This window comes from Bos javanicus, chromosome 3, assembly GCF_032452875.1.
Source record: "Bos javanicus breed banteng chromosome 3, ARS-OSU_banteng_1.0, whole genome shotgun sequence".
Taxonomy (NCBI): Eukaryota; Metazoa; Chordata; class Mammalia; order Artiodactyla; family Bovidae; genus Bos; species Bos javanicus.
This window is the reverse complement of record NC_083870.1, coordinates 19859977-19880195: the sequence shown is the minus strand read 5'-3', so window position 1 is coordinate 19880195 and position 20219 is coordinate 19859977. Positions and strand designations below refer to the sequence as shown.

The 20219-nt window shown below is 44.1% G+C and overlaps 1 protein-coding gene across 5 annotated transcripts; it reads left to right on the top strand.

Moving 5' to 3' along the window:
- The first annotated feature begins 289 nt into the window (after positions 1–289).
- PRUNE1 (prune exopolyphosphatase 1) lies at positions 290–20147 on the top strand. Of its 5 annotated transcripts, none has more exons than XM_061407338.1 (8): positions 290–372; positions 8543–8635; positions 9327–9529; positions 11179–11363; positions 12086–12244; positions 13856–13950; positions 16366–16524; positions 18288–20147. In XM_061407338.1, the coding sequence occupies exons 2-8, from the start codon at positions 8597–8599 to the stop codon at positions 18714–18716; spliced, it is 1269 nt and encodes a 422-aa protein (XP_061263322.1). In that variant the 5' UTR covers positions 290–372; positions 8543–8596; the 3' UTR covers positions 18717–20147. The 5 variants fall into 5 exon arrangements, with proteins under 5 accessions (XP_061263322.1, XP_061263311.1, XP_061263339.1 ...); XM_061407327.1 differs by lacking the exon at positions 290–372 and adding an exon at positions 1011–1750; XM_061407355.1 differs by lacking the exons at positions 290–372; positions 16366–16524 and adding an exon at positions 1011–1750.
- The last annotated feature ends 72 nt before the right edge of the window (positions 20148–20219 follow it).

Genomic DNA, 20219 nt, shown 5'->3' with positions numbered 1-20219 from the left:
CAGGCAGGGGTGCAGCCCAGGTGCGCCCAGATCGCTCAGAGCGTCTTCAGGATTTCTGAATCGCCGCGTCCAGGGCGCGCGCTCCAGGCCCCGTCTACAAGCGCTGGTTTTCAAAGGAAGTTTGTGGTTTTTCTTTTCTTCTTTCTCGTTCTCTCTTTTTTCACCATCGGGACAAAGAAAAATCAGTCAAGGACAAGCTCCCCGAAGGAGGAGGAGCTTGCCCGGCACTGGCGGATTTCTATTCGGGGTTTCTGACCTGGTCAGCAGCTTGGTGATCAGCAGTGAGCGAGAGAAACAAGGAGAGAAAAACAACAGACCCTTTCTCTTCTCTCCGCCTGCCGCTGGAAGGGATGGAGCACTTGTGCCTCTCTGGTGAGAATAGGGAAGAGCAAGGGCCCTGGCTGCGCTGGAAGGAGCAGGGCTGGACAGCAGAAGCTTGTTGGATCTCCCTGGGTGCGGCAGTCCTCTGCTCTGCCTCCACAAAAACAGGGCCAAAGAGCCTGATATTTTCATATTTATTCATTTAAAGGGAAAAAAATCCCGATCCTTTCGAAATCCTTACTGTATCATTTTTTCGTTTTTTTTAGTTAAGAAATGAAACCGGTTGGGCTGCACCCTGGTAATGCAGAAGGTGTGGAAGAAGCAGCGGGCTCCGGGGAGAGTGCAGCAAGCAGAAAACTAGCTGAGCATGCAGGGGATCCCATATCCCTGTGGTCTGGTCCTTGTTACCCCCAAAGGCCTCAGCTTCTCATCCATCACTTCCTCTCAATTCCTAGCTTGGTGAGGAGGAAAAACTGGTGTGAGGCTGGCGGCAGAAAAAAAAGGGACGGATTCATAACTGAGGGAACCTTTGATGATGAGAGTACATATACTTGCAGTACTCTGCACTACTCTGGGGCTGGAAGGTGGCAGTTAAAGGAGGTTGGAACACAACTCTACATTCTGAAAGGCCTTCCAAGCTCTACTCAGGGCTACGGCAGGATGAAACTTCAAGCAACTCTGCAGGCTGAAAGGGGAGTTGGAACAACTGGGGAGGCAGGGAGTATAGATCCCAGGTTACAACAGACCGGGGAAGAATGAGACATTTGCCAACAGGCGACAGAGTTGTAAAAGAAGCAGCAGGAGTTGGCAAGAGACTGTAGGTGTTAGGTAAAGAAGAGGGGTCAGAGATTATTAAAATTTTTTATAACAAGGAAGACCACATAATTGGTCAATTTGGTAAGGAAGAGAATTCAAGAAAGATGAGTTAGTTGTTTTTGCCCAGGGGAATTTTAGATGTCAACCAGGTGGTCGATATAATTTATGGAAAGACGCTATACTTAGCCTGACTAAAGACGGAAAGTTCAGAAGCCACAAGGATAGATTATATGACACATACACACTTGTGAACTCAGATAATTCTCCTTCCCGCAATTCTTGGGGAAACCATAGCGGAGATGCGGGACTACATTTCCCAGGATGCCCCCGCACCACGCTGCACTTCGCGCCTCCCGTGAGTCTCTGGGCGCAGAACTTGGCCCCCGCCGCTGGGGGCGGGGCATCGTCGGACTCCCGGGGCGCCCGGTTACGCACTTCCTCCCGGGGTGAATCGCCGTGTGGCGGGTTCGAGTCCCGCCTCCCGACTCGCCGCAAGCCCCTGAGTCCGGGGCGGGGCTCATTCACTGGTTAACCTCTCCGCGGCGAGGGGCGGCGGCACACGTTGGGCTTCACCATGGAGAACTACCTGCAGGGTTGTCGAGCTGCTCTGCAGGTAAGGGACCCCTGTTTGTTATCGTAAGGAATGGATCCTGGGGTCCAGGAAAGACGAAGATGTGGGATCTGGGGAGCACCGAAGGTTTGTGTGGAGGGAACGCGGAATTGTGGGGTGGGGGCTTGGAAACCTGAGGAGGGAGGAAGGAGAACCTAGCCTTTGAGAGTGGGAATGCATGCTCACTTAGGGGCGCCAGCCTTTGGGGTCTGCTCGTGAGCGGGGAGGCGGAATCGTGGGGCCGGGTCCTGCCTCTGAGCCCCTGCTCGGTGTCGCTGGGTTAGTTCCGTCAATGGGACCCGGGCTGTGCCGGCCGCGAGGTGTATTTGTTCCCTTCTCCCCGCCCTTCTTTCAGTTCTCCATTCACGAGGCCTTACTGGCGCCTTGGCCTCCAGGTGAACCCCGGGAGTACGAGGGAACCTGTGCCCACGGCTTTGTTGCCTCTCAACGGCGGTATTTGTCTGACGGGCCTAACTCCTTCTAAATTAAAGGTGGTCATGGTGTTACACTTTAAATCTGTTTTTAAGGTAAACGCACACAGTACATCAGGCTTGCATTCCTTTGCCTCCAGTTTACTTCCTTGGCCTTAACACACACAAATTACATAAAAATCCGCGACCTGGATGGGGATAAGCACAAAGTATATTTGGAATCAAAACTGTATGCATGACTCCTGAATGCTTTGTGGCTTATTTTTGGTACTCTCTGAGCCAGTTGGAGTCTCCCAGCCTTGCTAACTGGTCGTGCAACGTTAGGTCGCTATTCCCAGTTAGCAGCAAACAACGGGCCAGAGAGAGGCTCCAGGAGGTCACCTGGCCCCCCTGCTTCAAGTTATACTACCCTTGGAGAAACCTTGACAGATGGTTGACTCTGCTTCCTTTTAAAGTATCTTAAACTCGACAAATTCACCTGGGAAATAAGATTCTGGTCTGTAACAAATCCTAAAAGTCACCTAATTCCTCCTGCAGAATCAGCTGCTGTCATAAAGGAATGTCCTCACCTGAAGAATGGGAGTGAAGTTCTGGACTTCCCTGGCAGTCCAGTTGTTAAGACTCCACCCTTCCAACGTAGCGGGTGCAGTTTTGATCCCTAGTGGGGGACATAAGATCCCGTGTGTGTCGTGTAGCATGGCCAAAAACAAAGAATAGGAGTGAAGTTCAATTAGTGTAAAACGAATTACTCTACGTTTTTCCTTGTGAAATACAAATTTGGGAAGGTCATTTTAATGTATAAGACAATCTGGGACCAATTCATTTTGGTTACCTCTGATTTCCACCACAGGGACCTCATTAAAGACTAATATAGAGGCTTTGGGGCACCATTCCAAGGGCCAAGAAGTTGGATTTTTCCCTAATGACCCAAATAACCAGTCTTTTTCACCATTTGATAAAGAGTCTTTGAGCCTGAAACCTTACCAGATAGCATTTCATTGCATGCCTCTATTCTATAGCATCTACTCTCTAGAAGTGTCCCAGGTTAAGAGTATGTCTTCCTCAGGAATATGAAGCTGAGAAACACTGGATTTTTTCAGTATTACTGAAATCCTGACTTTTCTCTGCCTGAATTCATTCTCCCAGGGAACAAGATCTAGATCGTCCTTTTTCCAAACTTGTGAAGGAAAGATCATATCTTAGAGCTCTTATCACACAACCTAGCGTGGGCCAAGAGAAATTAGAAAGTTAGACTAGCAATGTTAGTGGGTGGCCTGGTAGTAGGAGATACCGGTGGACACCCAATGATTTAGATTGTTTTTAATTATGGAAGTAGAAAATGTACAGAGTGAAAAAAAAGTTAATACAAAAAAGTTATACAATTAGAAAGTGAGAAAGATCTTTTTCTTCTCCATTTCCAACTTCCCAGAGGCCACACTGTTGTTTCTTAGCTAAAGAAAGACATGATTTAGAAACTATTTTTTTAAACTTTTTATTTTGTATTGGGGTATAGCAGATTAACAATGTTATGATGGTTTCAGGTGAACAAGCAAAGGGATTCAACCATACATATATAGGTATCCCTTCTTTCCCAAACTCCCTCCCAATCCGGGCTGCTACATATCATTGAGCAGACTTCCACGTACTCTACAGCAGGTCCTTGCTGGTTATCCATGTTAAATACAGCGTTGTGTACATGACCATCCCAAACTCCCTAACTGTCCATTCTCCCTGGCAACCATGTTTGTTCTCTAAGTCTGTGAATCTCTTTCTGTTTTGTAAGTTCATTTGTATCATTACTTTTTAGATTCCACAAATAAGGGATGTCATACAATATTTCTCCTTCTCTGCTGACTGACTTCACTCAGTATGACAATCTCTAGGTCCATCCACATTGCTGCAAATGGCATTATTTCATTCTTTTTAATGGCTGAGTAATATTCCATTGTATATATGTACCACATCTTTTTTATCCATTCCTCTGTCAATGGACATGTAGGTTTATTCCATGAGATACTGTTGTGGGTTTTTTGTTTTTTTTTTAGTTTTTATGTATTTGTTTGGCTGTGGCGGGTCTTAGTTGTGGCATGTGGGATCTTCTTTCTTCATTGTGGCATGCTAGATCTTTAGTTGCGGATTGTGGGATATAGTTTCCTGAGCAGGAATGGAACCTGGGCCCCCTGCATTGGGAGCGTGGAGTCTTAGCCTCTGAACCACCAGGGAAGTCCCCAGAGACACTATTAAGTTTGAGGGTTGCTGTTAAAATACAGTATAACTTTTAGGAAATTGTGAATACTTGGACTTTTATATAAGACAGAAACAGCTGATAACTCAGCCAACTTTCCTATTGATACCATATTTTCAGCATTTGATACCAGTGAAATTTTCTAGTCTGCCACCACAATGATAGTAGATTGTTCTATTTAAAAGAAATCTTATTTAACTAAATGTCCTAGTCATGGTAAGTCATCTGTCACTTTTAGTTTGGCGGCAGGCGGGGGAGTCTTGGCTTCAGGGTGCGGCCACATTCTAGTTGAGGTGTTCATCCAGAAGCTTTGGATAACGTGTGTTGTCTGCACTTCTCAGGCGTGAGGCAGAAATCAGGATTGGCTGACTCTCCCTAGAAATTTACAGTCCTTGCATCACTGTCAGTTAGTCCCATCTTCCCTGCCGGAAATGCTTCTCTATCTCTGACTCCTTGTCTCCTTTTTTCTTTCTTCATTAACTAGTTTGTAGAGTAAGCATCAGACCGTATTCAGCCTCAGAAGGGAAGGGGTTGACTCTGCTAGCCCTAAAACCATCCCCTCTCACACCATTGAGGCCACAAAGAACATCAGAATACAGTCATTTCAACTAGTGGGTTTTTTAAAGGAAGGGAAAAAAAAAAGTTTATATCTACTTGTGGCTCTCAGATTGTGTTTCTTCCATTGGCAGCTCAGGTTTCCTCATGCTCTAAGTATAGCTATATTTGCCCTGAACTCTTCTCTGATGGTCAGAAAACTGAGGCTGTTTGGCTTGTGCTTTCAGCTAGTGGGGGATGGCATGGGGGTTAAGAGTTACACGTGTTTTTCCTAAATGAGGAGAATCGTACCTTGTAAGTTAGGCATTCATATACCTGGCTTGCCCAGGACAGTTTATTGAAATATAATCATTAATTGCAGCCCTTTTCATTCTCAAAAGAGTACTGGTTTGAACAGCAAAGTATATAGTCACCTAACTTGTAAGCTATGTTAAGGATTTGTGATACACGCCCATGAATAGATAGCGAGCTCCTTAAGGTGGTAGTTAAGTTCTGTACCCCAGGTACAGGAAGCTGGAAGTAGAAGAGGCTGGTGTGGCCTGGGTGCAGGGACAATTTGCAGAGAGCGGGGGCTCGGGTAAGGACAGCAAGGGCTGGAGAAAGAAGATGGAAGGAAACTCCTCTGAACTATGACAGAGTTGGCTCTTATGTGCTGTCTCATTTAATCCTCATAACAACTTCATGAAATTGGTTACAGTGGTATCCCCATTTTTATATGAGGAAAAAGAAGCTTAGAGAGGCCAAAGTCCTACAAGAAGCAGAGCTGGGATTCAACCCCAGCCTGTGGTCTTTTCCAGTGACAGTTCGGCTGCTCTCAGAGAAAAGCAAACAGTGCAAAGGACAGAGCTGGGAATGTGCGCATCGTGGGCGGTGAATGGACCAGTCAGGCTAGGGGAGTGGTGGGTGCTGACGGCGGGGGGCGGGGGGAAGGAATGCCACCACCTCCCTTGGTTGCTCCTGTTCCAAGATCTGCTGACGGTCCCAGAGTATTCCTTTCGTTTTAATTCTTTCTGGTTGCGGTCTGAGCTTGGCTGAGCACAAGGGCTTAGTTATTCACCTTCCTCTGGTGGTCATTTCTCCTCCCCTCAGAGCCATGACGTTGTACTTGGTCCCTACTTGCTGCTTAGCCTTCTCCTGGTGCTGGGGATCTGATTGAGTCTAATTCAGCTGCCACTTGGAAGGAAGCAGCACCAGTGTGAATTTTGGAAGGGTTCTCTGAGGGCCTCTTCAAGCCCAGCAATAGACCTCTCCTGCTCTGCCTGTCCTGTGTTTCTCTTACCTTTATTCTCCGGGGTCAGGACCGTGTGGCCTCTCTTGTGTATATAGTTCCTCTAGAGAACACGTGCCCTCCCTTACTGCTTCTGTGAGCCAGTTATCTCTGCAGCCACTTATCTCAAGTGCTTTGTTGTCACTTTGGTCCACAGCCATCTGGTCCGTGGTATCCAGGAAACAGAGGCGCCTTCTCTGGTATCAGGAGGACAAATTGCAAGTCAGAGGGGTTATTTGGGCCTTGGGTCTTGGGTACAGAATTCTCATATTGTGTTGGCAAAGAGTTTAATATTGAAAAGAATCTTCCCTCTCCCATGCTGTTCAGTGTGAATGGTCTTGGCTGCCACACTCTTGAAATAGGCTTAGAGAAATGGGCAGAAGGGAGAACCTAAGGGCAGACTTTCCCCAGAGGTAAAAAATTAAAAAATGTGACCTTTGGGGTGCGTGTGTGTTCAGTCGCACGGTCGTGCCCATCTCTGGGACCCCATGGACTATAGCCTGCCAGGCTTCTCTGTCCATGGGATTTTCCCAGGCAAGAATACTGGAGTAGGTTGCCATTTCCTCCTCCATGGGATCTTCCCAATCCAGGAATTGGAACCCATGTTTCCTGCCTCTCCTGCATCGCAGGCAGATTCTTTGTCACTGAGTCCACCGGGGAAACCCTTTTTCCCAGAAGCTGTTTGTGCAAAATCTTGACAGACAACCTCTGCCTTTTGTCCTTCTCTGTAGGGCTACTCACTGCAGTATTCTTGCTTGGGAAGTCCCAGAGGAGCCTGGCGGGCTACGGTCCATGGAGTCACAGGAGTTGGACACGACTTAGCAACTGAACAAGAACAGCAACTAGGGCTGGGAGTAGAAGATGGAGAAGAGGGTGGTTTCAAAATAAAAGCTTACCTAGTTACTAGACAGGACAGTTTTTACCACCAGAAGTCTTCTAAAATTGGCCCTTTCTGGCTTTGGGTTTCTGGCGAGTGAGGAGAGTGGATAACAGTCAAATACAGGGAAGCTGATTCTAGGTCCCCCTAGATTCTCTTTCTTCCTAAAGTTATATTACTTGATAAACCATTACTTATTATGTTTTACTCTTCTAAATGCTTCCCCACTTCTCTAAAATCTTCTGTCTAGCATATCTTCCCTGACTGAAGAAGCCAGAGTGGATTTTCACTTTTCTGTAACCCAGCAGTTCTCAACTGGGGGTGGTTTTGTCCCGTGTGGAATATTTGGCAAATCTGGAGACATTTTGATTGTCATGACTGGAGGTGGAGTTTGGGGGTGCTGCCAAACATATGACAATGCACAGGCAGACAGCCCCTGCAGCCAAGAATTGTGCAGTTCAAAAGGCCAGTGGGGCTGAAATTCAGCAGCTAGCGCATCTCTTAAGGAATCTCTCGTATTCCTTCCTCTCTTTGAGAAGTAGGCTGAGATAGAAATTCAAAAGTAAACTGGTAAGAGAATCCTTGTGCCTAAGCCGAGCCATGGACGATATGGTCTCATCCCACCTGGCCAAATGCATCTTTGCTATTTTGGGCATCTGTAGGTTTTAGTGTATTTTATTTAAAGTCCGATAGGGAGATGCAAAATTACAAGGTTAATACTAACAACAGATGTGCCTCCCTCTTCAGACTTCTTATCAGCAGCTGGATTTTCAAAGCTTTAAAAATAAAAGTTCCAGCAGCAGCAATTGTTTTTGTTTTAGTCTGAACCCATTGGAGAAAGTGTCAGTTTCTTGGGTGTGAGAGTGTTGGTTAATCTGGCTATCATTGACACTCCTCTGAGTAGGGGGAATTTCATGGACTAGATATTTGGATAAGGGACTTGATCTTATTTTTAGTTTTATTTTCAAAGTCTGTTCGCCTGTTCTCATTTAGAAGTAAAAGGATTCTTTTCCCTATTTGAAAATAGGAAAAAAGTACAAACCAGAGTTGATATGGTTTGAATACATCACCTACCCCAGATGCTGTACCTTTGACTACTCCTTGAGTTTCCCAAGGAGCATAAGAATCAGAGAATTATTTACTGCTCTTCTGAAAGTTTAACATTCAAGGAGACAGTGTGGTAGAGAGGAAGGAGTACGTTTCCATTAAGTAGACACGTGTGGAATGCTTAAAGCTTGGCCAGAACACATATGCCCTTTTAGCTAATATCCTTATCCGGGAAATGAGGACCCATAAGAATATCTGACCTACCTCCTCTATGAAGATCACCGAGAGGATGTGTGTGCAGCCCTACGTGTGTATAGATAAATGGACATGATTAGAGGATGCTTTTGTTAATCCCATTCTCCCGCCTCTCTAGGAGTCCCGACCCATACATGTTGTGCTGGGAAATGAAGCCTGTGACTTGGACTCCATGGTGTCAGCCCTTGCCCTGGCTTTTTACCTGGCAAAGGTGAGTACCTAGGAACAGAGTCCCTTAGAAAGAAAAGATTTGGATTCAAAACCCAGCTTTGCTGTTTGATAGCATTTAGCCTTAGGTAACTCAGATCCCTTAACTTTGCTAAGTCTCATATCAGTAACTATACAATCTGAAATGATAATACTTTGCAGTGTTGCTGTGAGGATCAAATGAGCAGATGTATTTTGAAGAATTTGTAAACCATAAAGCAGTATTCATTTTTTTTTTTTTTTAAAGCAGTATTCATAGTCAGTTACTGGGTTATCACTGACTCATTGGGCATGAATTTGAGCAAACTCTGGGAGATAGTGGAGATAGGGAAGCCTGGTGTGCTACAGTCCATGGGGTCGCAAAGAGTCAGACCCAACTTAGCAACTGAACAACAGTGGGTGTCAGTGGTCTGTGTATATTCCTCATGCCCGTGTCGGCTCTGGAGGACCGATAGTTTCTTCTCTGCAGCATCCAGAACTAGGCCTTTCCCATGAGTTGTCTTGTTGACCTTCATGTTATTGCTAAGAAAGAAAGAGGGTAAGGGTCATCCTTTTATTTTGATCAGACTGGAAAACTGTGGCTTTGAGGAAGGCAGTAACTTCCCCAAGATCATGTCTCCTTAGTCCCAGTGGTCTTGTGACTTCCTATCCTGTCACATAACACAGCCATATCTTCTTTTCACTTTCCTATCCAGACAACTGAGGCCGAGGAAGTCTTTGTGCCAGTTTTAAATATAAAACGTTCAGAGCTACCTCTACGAGGTGACAATGTCTTCTTCCTTCAGAAGATTCACATTCCAGAGTCCGTCTTGATTTTCCGGGATGAGATTGACCTCCATGCACTGCACCAGGCTGGCCAGCTCACCCTCATCCTTGTTGACCATCATGTCTTACCCAAGTACGTGGAAGAAATAAAGCTGATACTTATCGTGTGCCATGGGCTGTGATGAGTAAGATTTTCAAAGAGAAGAATGTTTGCTCTCAGGGATCTCATGGGCTAATCATAATTGATGAGTGATACCAGATATAGAAAGGCAGTAAAAAATATTGTCACTTCTTTAATTATACAAGTAATAAAAAGAAATAGAAACATGAAGAGTTCAAACTAAAGGATAACTCAGAAATAATTTAGATCTACCTTTGGTATCATTGTTTTAAGATTTCATGGCAGATTTATTGTAATAGAAACCTTTGAATGATGGTTACAATTGTATTTTTAAAAAATTAGCAAAATCATTTCCTTCATAAAGCAGTATCTCATTAGTGCTATTTAATAAATGAACACACCTATAATAATTCCATCCCTAATTTAGGATTGGAAAAAAACTGGCCAACAAAGCAATATGAATACTGATCTTTCCAAGTGTCTCTGGCTCCTACTAATACTAATATGTATATTTTTCTCCTTGAGCACACTGGTTATAGCAGGGGTACTGACAGAGGATAGCCTTCGGGCGCTAGTCCATCTATCTACTCACTCATTAATAAACTTCTGTTTAGAGGATGAAGGTGAAGTGGAGTCTGTTCTCAAGCAGTTGTTAGTCAGGAGGGAACTAGACAAACGGGTCCTTGTAATGGGTGTTAGAGGTGAGTGGTAACTGTCATTTAGGGGACAATAGGTGCATGGAGGATGGAGTGGTTAAATATACAAGTGGGGAGTGGAGGATGTCAGGAAAGTTTTTCTAACAAAACGGATCCTTGATCTCAGTCTTGAAAGACTCGATGTTTGCTTGGTGTATGAGGAGGTGAGGTAATTAGGAAAAGTATCCAGGCAGAGTAATGAACATTCAGATAAGTAAAATGCAGGTAGGCATGAAATAGTATGGTGACTTGGGAGAACTGGAATTTGTTTTGCATGACTGGAACATAAACTATGAGGGAGAAGCAGGACATAAAAAAGATAACTAATAGGCAGGGGCCTGATCATGAAGACCTTGTAGGCCCTTCCAGGAGATTAGACTTTATTTTAGAGCAGCGGGGAGCTATTGTCAGTTCTCTCTATTCCAGGTCTTAGCAGAACCAAATTTGCATTTTTCAGATGATCATGCAGGTAGCCTTGTGGAGGACAGTTTAGGAGGACCCTGAAAGCAAATGTTTGGTTAAGGAACTATTGGAGTAGTTCAGATGAGAGAGATTAAGGGCCTAGAATAAGGCAGCAGCAGAGGGCTGGAGAGAAGGGAATGGATGGGAGTTGAGCCAGAAGCCATAGGATCCTGTGAGTTGCATGAAATTGCGATGTTAAGTGAATTAAGGAAATAGGAGAGATTTAGATGTTGGGTGTCCAGGTGTCAACTGGAAAGGCACATCAAACATGTGGATGAGATATGGGTAGCTGATACTTTGTCAAATTCACTTATGCAGTATTTAAAGATGGCCTCAGTTATAGTATTTAAGACAAGAATTGAGAGGAGTGGGGCAGAGGTGGAAGTGATCAAAGATCGACGTGTTCACCTAGGATGTCTGTATTTTCTTCGTGTGGAGGTGCAGCTGGAGTGCCCCTACCTGTCTTTCTTTCTCTTTCCCCCACATCCCCCCTTTCCCACACAGAAGTGACGCAGCCCTAGAGGAGGCAGTGGCAGAGGTGCTAGACCATCGGCCCATCGATCAGAGACACTGCCCTCCCTGCCATGTTTCAGTTGAACTGGTGGGGTCCTGCGCTACCCTGGTGGCCGAGAGAATCCTGCAGGGGGCACCAGAGATCTTGGACAGGCAAACTGCAGCCCTTCTTCATGGTGAGGGTGGCTTGGGGGTTGGGACCTGACCCTTTATCCCATCCCAGAGAAGGGAAAGTGAAGAAGTTCAGAGTCTTCCAGCCTGACCATACCCTCTCAAAGCCAGTTAGTCCATAACGAAGGAGGTTCTTTCAAGGAGCAGTTAGGCATTATAAAGGCTTTCAAGTACTTTGTCCTTTGAAGGCTTGGGGAATATTTTGTTGGAGAGAGTAGAAAGGAAGCATGAAACAACAGACCTAGGAGCTGCCTGTTAGTAGCATTGTATAATGGAAGGAGGACTAGCCAAAGAAGCAGGAAATGAATTCTAATACCATTTCTGCCCAGGAAGTAGTTATATGACCTTGAACAAATCTCTTAACCTTTTTTGTTCTTATTTTCTCCATTTGTTAAAAAAAAAGAGAGAGAGAGAGAACTGGATTCAACTATCTCTTCCAACTGGAATTTGGCCTACGGAAGAGAGGTCATCTCTCTCTGACTAGGTTTCAAAATCTCCAGGAATTGAGATACACTTCCTTTCTACCTTTTCCCCATTTCTGTGCCTACATTTCAGTTTGGATTTGGGATGTCTCACTCAGGACACGGTCCCAGTTGTTTTGTTTTCTGTGAGTTGCCATACAGTCTCCTTAGGTATTGTGTCCATTGGGTTTGAGGGTAATGTGTGCTGTAGTTGCCAGGAATGGAGTGCCACAGCATTTGAGTTCTGCCATGCTCCTTCTCCGCAGGAACAATCCTCCTGGACTGTGTGAACATGGACCTTAAGATTGGAAAGGCAACCCTCAAGGACAGCCACTATGTAGAGAAGCTGGAGGCCCTCTTCCCAGATCTGCCCAGCAGAAATGACATCTTTGATTCTCTGCAAAAGGCCAAGTTTGATGTATCAGGTATGAAATGTTAAACTAGTGGACAAAAGCCTTGTTCATTATATGCTTGAAAACCAGCGAAACAATGTCAGAGCATGCTAAATGATTTAAGCTTTACACCAGAAAGAAGCTGGCTAGTATGTTGTGTGGATAAGAAGGAATATATTAAGAGTCTCAGAGGTTTTCAGTCGAATTAGAAAATACAGACATTTAAGGACTTCCCTGGTGATCCAGCAGTTAAGACTCTGCACTTCCAATACAGGGAGACCAGGTTTGATCCCTGGTCAGGGAACTAGATCCCACATGCTGCAGCTAACACCCAGCACAGCCAAAAAAAAGAATTTTTTTTTTTTAAAGAAAGAAAATATAGACATAAGTATGCTGAAGGAATATAGTTGTCCCTCGGATCTGCAGGTAAGTGGTTCCAGGATCCCTCACAGATGCCAGAATGCTTGGATGAACTCAAGTCCCTTATATAAAATAGCAAAATATATGAATACAGCCGGCCCTCCTTATCTATGAGTGTGAAGCCTGCATACAGAGGGTCAGCTGTACTGAATTATGAGAGGGAGATCTAGATCACTGGTTAGGGAAGCAGAAGAAACATTTAGGGTAAGTATACAAAGGATATTGATGCTTTTGAATTGTGGTACTGGAGAAGACTCTTGAGAGTCCCTTGGACTGCAGGAGATCAAACCAATCAATCCTAAAGGAAATCAACCCTAAATGTTCATTGGAAGTACTGATGCTGAAGTGCCAATACTTTGGACACCTGATGCAAAGAGTCAGTTCACTGGAAAAGACCCTGATGCTGGGGAAAAAATGAAGGCAGGAGAAGGGGGCAGGCAGAGGATGAGATGGTTAGATAGCATCACTGACTCAATGGACATGAATTTGAGCAAACTCTAGGAGATAGTGAAGGACAGGGAAGCCTGGTGTGCTGCAGTCTATGGGGTTGCAAAGAGTCAAACACGACTTAGCGACTAAACAAAAACAGTAATAGAAAGGACAAAATAAAAGAAGAAAAACTTCCATGACTTTTTTTACCCAGCTATTTCTTGTTGATATTTTAAAAAAGAGAAAGAAATGGACCACCAGCTTCCCTGGTGGCTCAGACAGTAAAGAATCCACCTGCAGTAGAGGAGAGCCAGGTTCAGTCCCTGCGTCGGGAGAAGGGCATGGCAACCCACTCCATTCTTCTTGCCTGGAGAATTCCATAGACAGAGGAGCCTGGCGGGGTACAGTCTAAGAGTTGGACATGACTGAGCGACTTTCTTTCACTGCTTGTGGATATTTAAAAAGGTCCCACATGTACTTTTAGAAAAGTGAAACAACCCAGAAAGGGGAAAATCAGGAGTAAAAGCCTCCCTTCTTCCATTCTCCCTGCTCCCCAAAGTCCCTTGCTCTAAAGGTAACTGTTGTGACCCAGTAATTGAAAATAATTTTTTATTTAAAATAAATTTCCATTCTAGAATTACATCCTGAGGTATGAGCCCTGTTCTTTGTGCCTCAAAGAGCGACTGTGTTTTTCCTCTTCCTTGACGTGTCTTGGTGTCATCACCTTCCTGATCCTAGGACCCTGGGTTCTCTTGGTTCTCTTGTTTGACCCTTAGTCTCACATCCAATTTCTAGGACTGACCACAGAGCAGATGCTGAGAAAGGACCAGAAGACCATCTCCAGACAAGGCACTAAGGTGGCCATTAGTGCAATATATATGGATATGGAGGTAAGAGCAAGATGTAGGTGTGAGTGGAGAGAGAAAAGCTTCACTTTTGTTTGTAACCTTGTCCCTTATTCCTGGCTCACCTCCAAAATATATCTTGTACCTACTTTTCTCCATCTCTACTGTAACTCCACAGTCCATCATCTCTCACTGCACTGTGAGACCCCCAGTGACCTGTAGTGACCCCACGCTGGTTTCCCTGTCTCCACTTTCAGTCCCTGCAAACCGTTCTCCCCACAGCAGCCAGAGTGATCCCTTTTAAGACATAAGTCAGATCCAGGGGCATTCCCTGGTGGTCTAGCGGTTAGGATTTGGTGCTTTGGCTGCTCTGGCCTGGGTTCAATCCTTGGTTGGGGAACTGAGATCCTGCAAGCCACAAGGCATGGACAAAAAAAGACGTGTCAGATCCTATTGGCCCTCCTCCCTTTACTGCCTTCTCATCACACTTCTAATAAAACCTAAAGCCTTACTGTGGTTTAAAGGGCCATCTTTGATCAGGCCTTCATCCTTTTCTCTGACATCTGCTCATTCCAGCCCCATTCCTGCACTTACAGTACTGCAGCCACCCTGATTTGCTTTCTGTTTTTCAGAACCATTAAACTCACTCTCAACCCAGAGCCTTTGCACTCCTGCAGAGCTGGCTCCTTCTTTTAGTTCAGGACTTAGCTCAGGTATCTCCTCCTTTAAAAGGTTTTTGCTGATTACCCTAACTAAAGTAATACCCTTTGTGCTCAAAAGTCTCTAAGAATTACTTTTTATTTTTGGCCATGCAGTTTGCAAGATCTAGTTCCCTGACCAGGGATCAAGCCGGGGCCCCTGCAGTGGAAAGCACAGAGTCTTAACCTGCCAACAGGTTTTTCATAACACTTAGCACACTGAAATAATCACGTTTCATGGTTTCCTTGTTTTTTGTCTCTATTCCTCTGCTAGTTTATCAACTCCCCCAAAGCAGGGACCCTGTTTGTTTTGTTTTGGGGTATATCTCCAGCACTTTGACAGTGCCTGACACGTAGTGGATGCTCACTGAATCTGTCAAATGGGTGAATGAATATAACTCTGATAGTGGTATTTTAATACCTAGTTCCATATCATATTGGGTTAAATCAGTCAACAACCTGATCTAAACACATACTTTCATAGACTGCACAGCTTTCTCCTAAGTAACATGTAAAAAACACTAAATAACTAAAAAAAGGATAGTTTGGCCTCTTCTCTTGCTACTCATAACCTAGTTTGGGAACCTAACATAAGAGCACAAAAGGCTTGGAATTCCCTGGCAGTCCAGTGGTTAGGACTCTGCGCTTTCACTGCAGGGAGCAGAGGTTCAGAGCCTGTTCTGGGAACTAAGATCCCACATGGCACATGGCACAGCCAAAAACTTTCTTTAAAAAAACTTTTTTTATAATAAAAAAAACTAGAGAAAAAAAATTAAAGAACACAAAAGGCTTTCCAAGTACCATAATCACAGTATAAATTGACTCATTAGAAATACCAAGAACAAAGAAAAGCCCTAATCTGGAGCAGCTGGTGGTGTTATTCATTGGAGGAAACACTGCATGAGATTTTGGAGAAGAATATAGACAGACAAAGAATGAAGAGCCCAGGATGCAGTTGTCATGTTGTCTGTGCTTATTTGTATGCACCATTTATATTCTGTTTTTATTTAGAATAAAAATACCCACAAGGCAAAGACCTTGCTTGTTTGATTGCAAAAGCAAGATAGCCTTGGACATGTCCAGCATGTTAGTTACATTATCATTTTTTAGTTCTTAAAACAATTATGTGGAGATGGAAATGGCAACCCACTCCAGTATTCTTGCCTGGAAAATCTCATGGACAGATGGACAGATGAGCCTGGTGGGCTAGTCTATGGCATCGCAGAGTCGTACACAACTTAGCAACTGAACAACAACAACACACAATCAGGCAGATTGTGATTTGGGGAAATAGTTCTTGATGGAAATGTGACATAAAATGAAGAGCAAAGTGACCTAGCAATATGGAATACAGAGTTTTGTAAGAAATTAACGTTTGTGTATAGAATAATAATTGCAAATATTCAAACAATAAAGTTCATGGCTAAAGAAGCAAAAAAAAAAACAAAAACAATTATGTTCGATAAATGATTTATCCTCATTTGACATAAGGAAATTTATGATCAGGGATCCTTGATCATATAACTGAGAAGCAATAGAGCTGATTTTCTAACCAATTCTGTCGGAACCCAAAGCCTATATTCTCCTCATTCTATATGTTGCCTTCCAGCACACACATAGCACAGAGGAAATACTAGATACCTTTTTTATGGAGTACAAGTCCCAGGTTATCATGCAAGAAGCCTTTCACAAGCATCTTCTGTGGGGATGATAATGAGGGTCCAGCTGTAGCCCTCAGCCCTGTCCGTTTCTTCTGTTTTAGGCTTTTCTGCAGAGGTCTGGCCTCCTTGCAGATCTCCGTGCCTTCTGCCAGGCTCACAGCTACGATGCCCTGGTTGCCATGACTATCTTTTTCAACACTTACAATGAGCCAGTGCGGCAGTTGGCTGTTTTCTGTCCCCACGCAGCACTTCGAATGACGGTGAGTCTCTATCCTAGGGGTCCTATGGAGTACAGCCTGTGTGCACTGCTCTGTTCTATAAAGACTTCTCCTTGGTTCTTGTATTTATACAGAGGTCCTTGATCTATTTCCAGACTCCCTCCTCCTTTTTTTCCATTTTCTCTATATATGACTATCCTTAATCATGCTATTGGTGAGAAACGGAGATTCCAAAGAAAATTAGAGACACAATTCCTACTTAGTAGGACTTGAAATTGGGCTAAAAGAACCTGTTATAAATCTGGAGTTAAAACTTGACTTAATCACTATTTCCTAATTCCTGGAAATCAGTTTCTTTCTTTTTACCTTATTGCTTTGAAAACTGAAAACAGAAGAGAAACCTTTTTCACTCTTTAACCGGGCAAGGATTAGTTACTCTGTGCTAACTGCAGAGTAGTTGAGGAGCAGGTTTGGTTTTTAACTCTGATCTTCCATTTGGCCATCTTTCTCACTTCTTCACCTTTCTTTTCCTCTGTTGGTTACTTATAAACTCAGGGAAGAATTTAAGAGTGGACTTAAGGCAGTCCAGAGATTCTTTGGATTTCTTAGCAATGAGGACTGCTAGACTGGTCTGGATTCAGCCAGATAATCTTTTTGATCATAAAAGGTATGTCTGCCTTTTCCCACCTCTCTCTGTCTTTATCTTCTCCTCCAGGAAGCAAACATAATTTCATTCAATGGAAAGTAAGTTTGGCATTGTGGAAAGAGCTACCCTTTTAAAGGTAGATAAATAGGCTTTACTGTCCCAGATTTGCCACTTACTGGCACGTTGACCAAAGGGAAGTCAGTTGACTTCTGAGTCCATAAATGGCATATTACTACCTAGTGTGATGTGATCGTGAAACATAGTATCATATGTGAAGTTCATTGCTGGGCACAAGGAACTCTTAGTAATCATGTCATGAAGGAAAGGGTGCTTTGACCCCACCTTCCTGAATCTCCCCTCTTCTGCCTGCCACAGTCCCTCTGATGACTTGACCATCGCCCTGGCTGCCTCTATGCTGGGAAATGGTAGTCCTCTTTTCACCGTCTGCCCTACCATTTCCTCTCTTTCTCCTTTGGTAAGATGGTATATAATAATTTAGGACACTGCTCTAGTGACAGACCTGAGTTCAACTATCAGCTTTGCTTCATTCAGAGTTGACCTTTGGCAAGTACCTAATCTATCTAAGCTTCAGTTTCCCTAACTATAAATGAGGGTAATAGTAATACCAACCAGTAAGGTAGTTGTGAGGATTGAGAAAATTAGTATTTGAAAATGGCCAGACATAGCGCAGTGCCTGGCATACTTCCCAGCCCCATTGGATCTATTCATTCTTTCTGCCTCTATCGTTCCCCTGACTTCAATGCAGATACTTGGCCCATCTCAGCTAAGGATAGAGTTCAAGTTTTTAAACAGAGCAGTACCCTTGGAAACAACAAAATTCTAGGAGCGGGGAGTCCCAGATTCTGGTTCAGACTCTACCATCATCTGTGTTCAAGACATCAAATCTCTCTGGACTTTGGTTTACTTATTAATAAAATGAAATATATGATCTCAAACGTTTCTTCTGTTTCTAAAATACTGTAAATTAATAATCAGTATTAGCTGATGTGCAAGCAATAAAACAACTCTGGATGACTTAATTTAAATTAAAAAAAAAAACATTTTTTTTTTTCCTCTTCTGCTAGAGGCGTCTCTTAGAAGTCTCAGCCTTTTGCTTCACCACCTTATATACCATCTCCCCATCTTGTCTCCTCTTTAGATCTGTGGAATCCTGGAACATTCCCACTCTCCACCCCTGAAGCTGACCCCTGTCCCAAGCAGCCACCCTGACCTCCAAGCCTATCTTCAAGGCAACACCCAGATCTCTCGAAAGAAAGTTCTGCCTCTGCTCCAGGAAGCCCTGTCAGCGTATTTTGACTCCACGAACATCCCTTTAGGACAGCCTGAGACAGAGGGTGTGTCAAGGGAACAGGTGGACAAAGAATTGGACAGGGCAGGCAACTCCCTGCTTTCTGGACTGAGTCAGGATGAGGAGGAGCCTCCACTGCCCCCCACGCCCATGAACAGCCTGGTGGACGAGTGCCCCCTGGATCAGGGGCTGCCGAAGTTCTCAGCCGAGGTCATCTTCGAGAAATGTAGTCAGATCTCGCTGTCAGAACCTACCACTGCCTCCCTGTCTAAGAAATGACCGTTGAGAGGGAAGGGGAAAGTGAGAGAGGTTGCTTGAACCATCCTGAATGCATGTTTTGAGGTGTTTCAGCAGTTCCGTCTTCTTCATTGTTCCAGGATCTGGTGTACTGTTGTCATTACTAGGAGGAGAAAGAAGAGAAAGAAAGCTGAGCTGGCTTTCTACCTTTTTCCCCCACAATCTCAACCAATCAAACAAATTTTATTATTTAATTTAACTGTTGAATACCGCACTGACTATCATCTGTTTCATTTGCCAGGGTCATAATGTGATAACATACATTAGTATGTATTACATAATGTAGTAACATACAGGTGCCGCAGAGTGGCACAGAAATAATGTGTACCCCAAGAGTGCCCTCAGTCAGGCTCTTTGACAGAACTGGTATTTCTTATGGAACCAAACATGCATTGTCTCCAGTATTCATTTATTCTCTTATTAATTCAAGTATTTATTGAATACAGTACCTACCTTAAGCTTATTCTGGTTTTAGCCTTTAGCTCATTTCCACCTCCATAACTCCTCTCTCTGCCCCCCAGTTAGGTGATGGTGTCTGATCCCAAATGGCTAAATTTCTATTAGCTTATTGTGACTGTTTCAGGATTATTTAGGGGCAGATTGGAGGCCCTTGTCTTCTGTCCTGATCAGGTGGCCTAGCTCTCAGTTTCTCTGGATCTCTGAGCCAGAGCCACAGGGATCCAGAAGACCCCTGGTTCAGGAGACCCCTGGGAAGACCTTAAGACTCCTGGGCACTCTTCTCAAAAGATGGCAAAAATACCATGAGAGCCCTGGCTCTACTGATTTCTTACCCATCTCATTCTCCTCTTGGAGAGAGTAGAAGGAAACAAGAAGTTTCATAACGAGTGCCATAAACTATGTCTTTTGTCCAGACACTCACTCCTTCAAGTCTCATTTCCCCGTCTGCAAAACTGATGTTCCCTGGTTTCTGTCCCGTTGCCACCTCAGCCCCTCTGGTTTTTTGTTTTTGTTTCTGTTTCCCTGGGAGTGCTCAGGGTCACTGGATTGTCTGTTTCTCTGTAATTGTACCAAGGTCCTCAGCCTCATGTAGCATGTACAGGGGTATGATTCCTACCATAGTGACCCAGCACAGAGCCCCCCCACCCCCCGACTTGTTCTGCATGTGTAGAGTCCCTCTTTTCTCTTCAGACCAACCTTTTCCCTCTTTTCCTCCCCAACAGCTCTGTTTCCTGTGGGTTGTCAACAGTTGGGCGGAACAGTGGGGTATGTGATGGTTTTGACATGATGTCTTCATATAAGGGAAACGGTCTGACTTCACTTTGAAGGGATGATGTTTGTAGCCATTGGAAGGTAAAATAGTGGTGTGATTATTGAACCAAAGGAATTTACGTTTTGTAACTTGGTTACTTTTATTTTGCATTTTGTTAAAGTATTAAATACTTTTTTCCTGTTTGAGGTCTTATTGTCTCTTTTTACAACTATAATCAGCCCTTTCCCTTGGATAATTGTTTTAACTTCCTCAAG

Bases quoted from the DNA above. Each gene is read 5' to 3' on its own strand.
- PRUNE1 (XM_061407327.1), top strand. From the start codon at position 1,712: ATGGAGAACTACCTGCAGGGTTGTCGAGCTGCTCTGCAG. The intron at 1,751-8,542 runs GTAAGGGACCCC...CCGCCTCTCTAG, and splicing joins GTTGTCGAGCTGCTCTGCAG to GAGTCCCGACCCATACATGT. The intron at 13,951-16,365 runs GTAAGAGCAAGA...CTTCTGTTTTAG, and splicing joins CAATATATATGGATATGGAG to GCTTTTCTGCAGAGGTCTGG.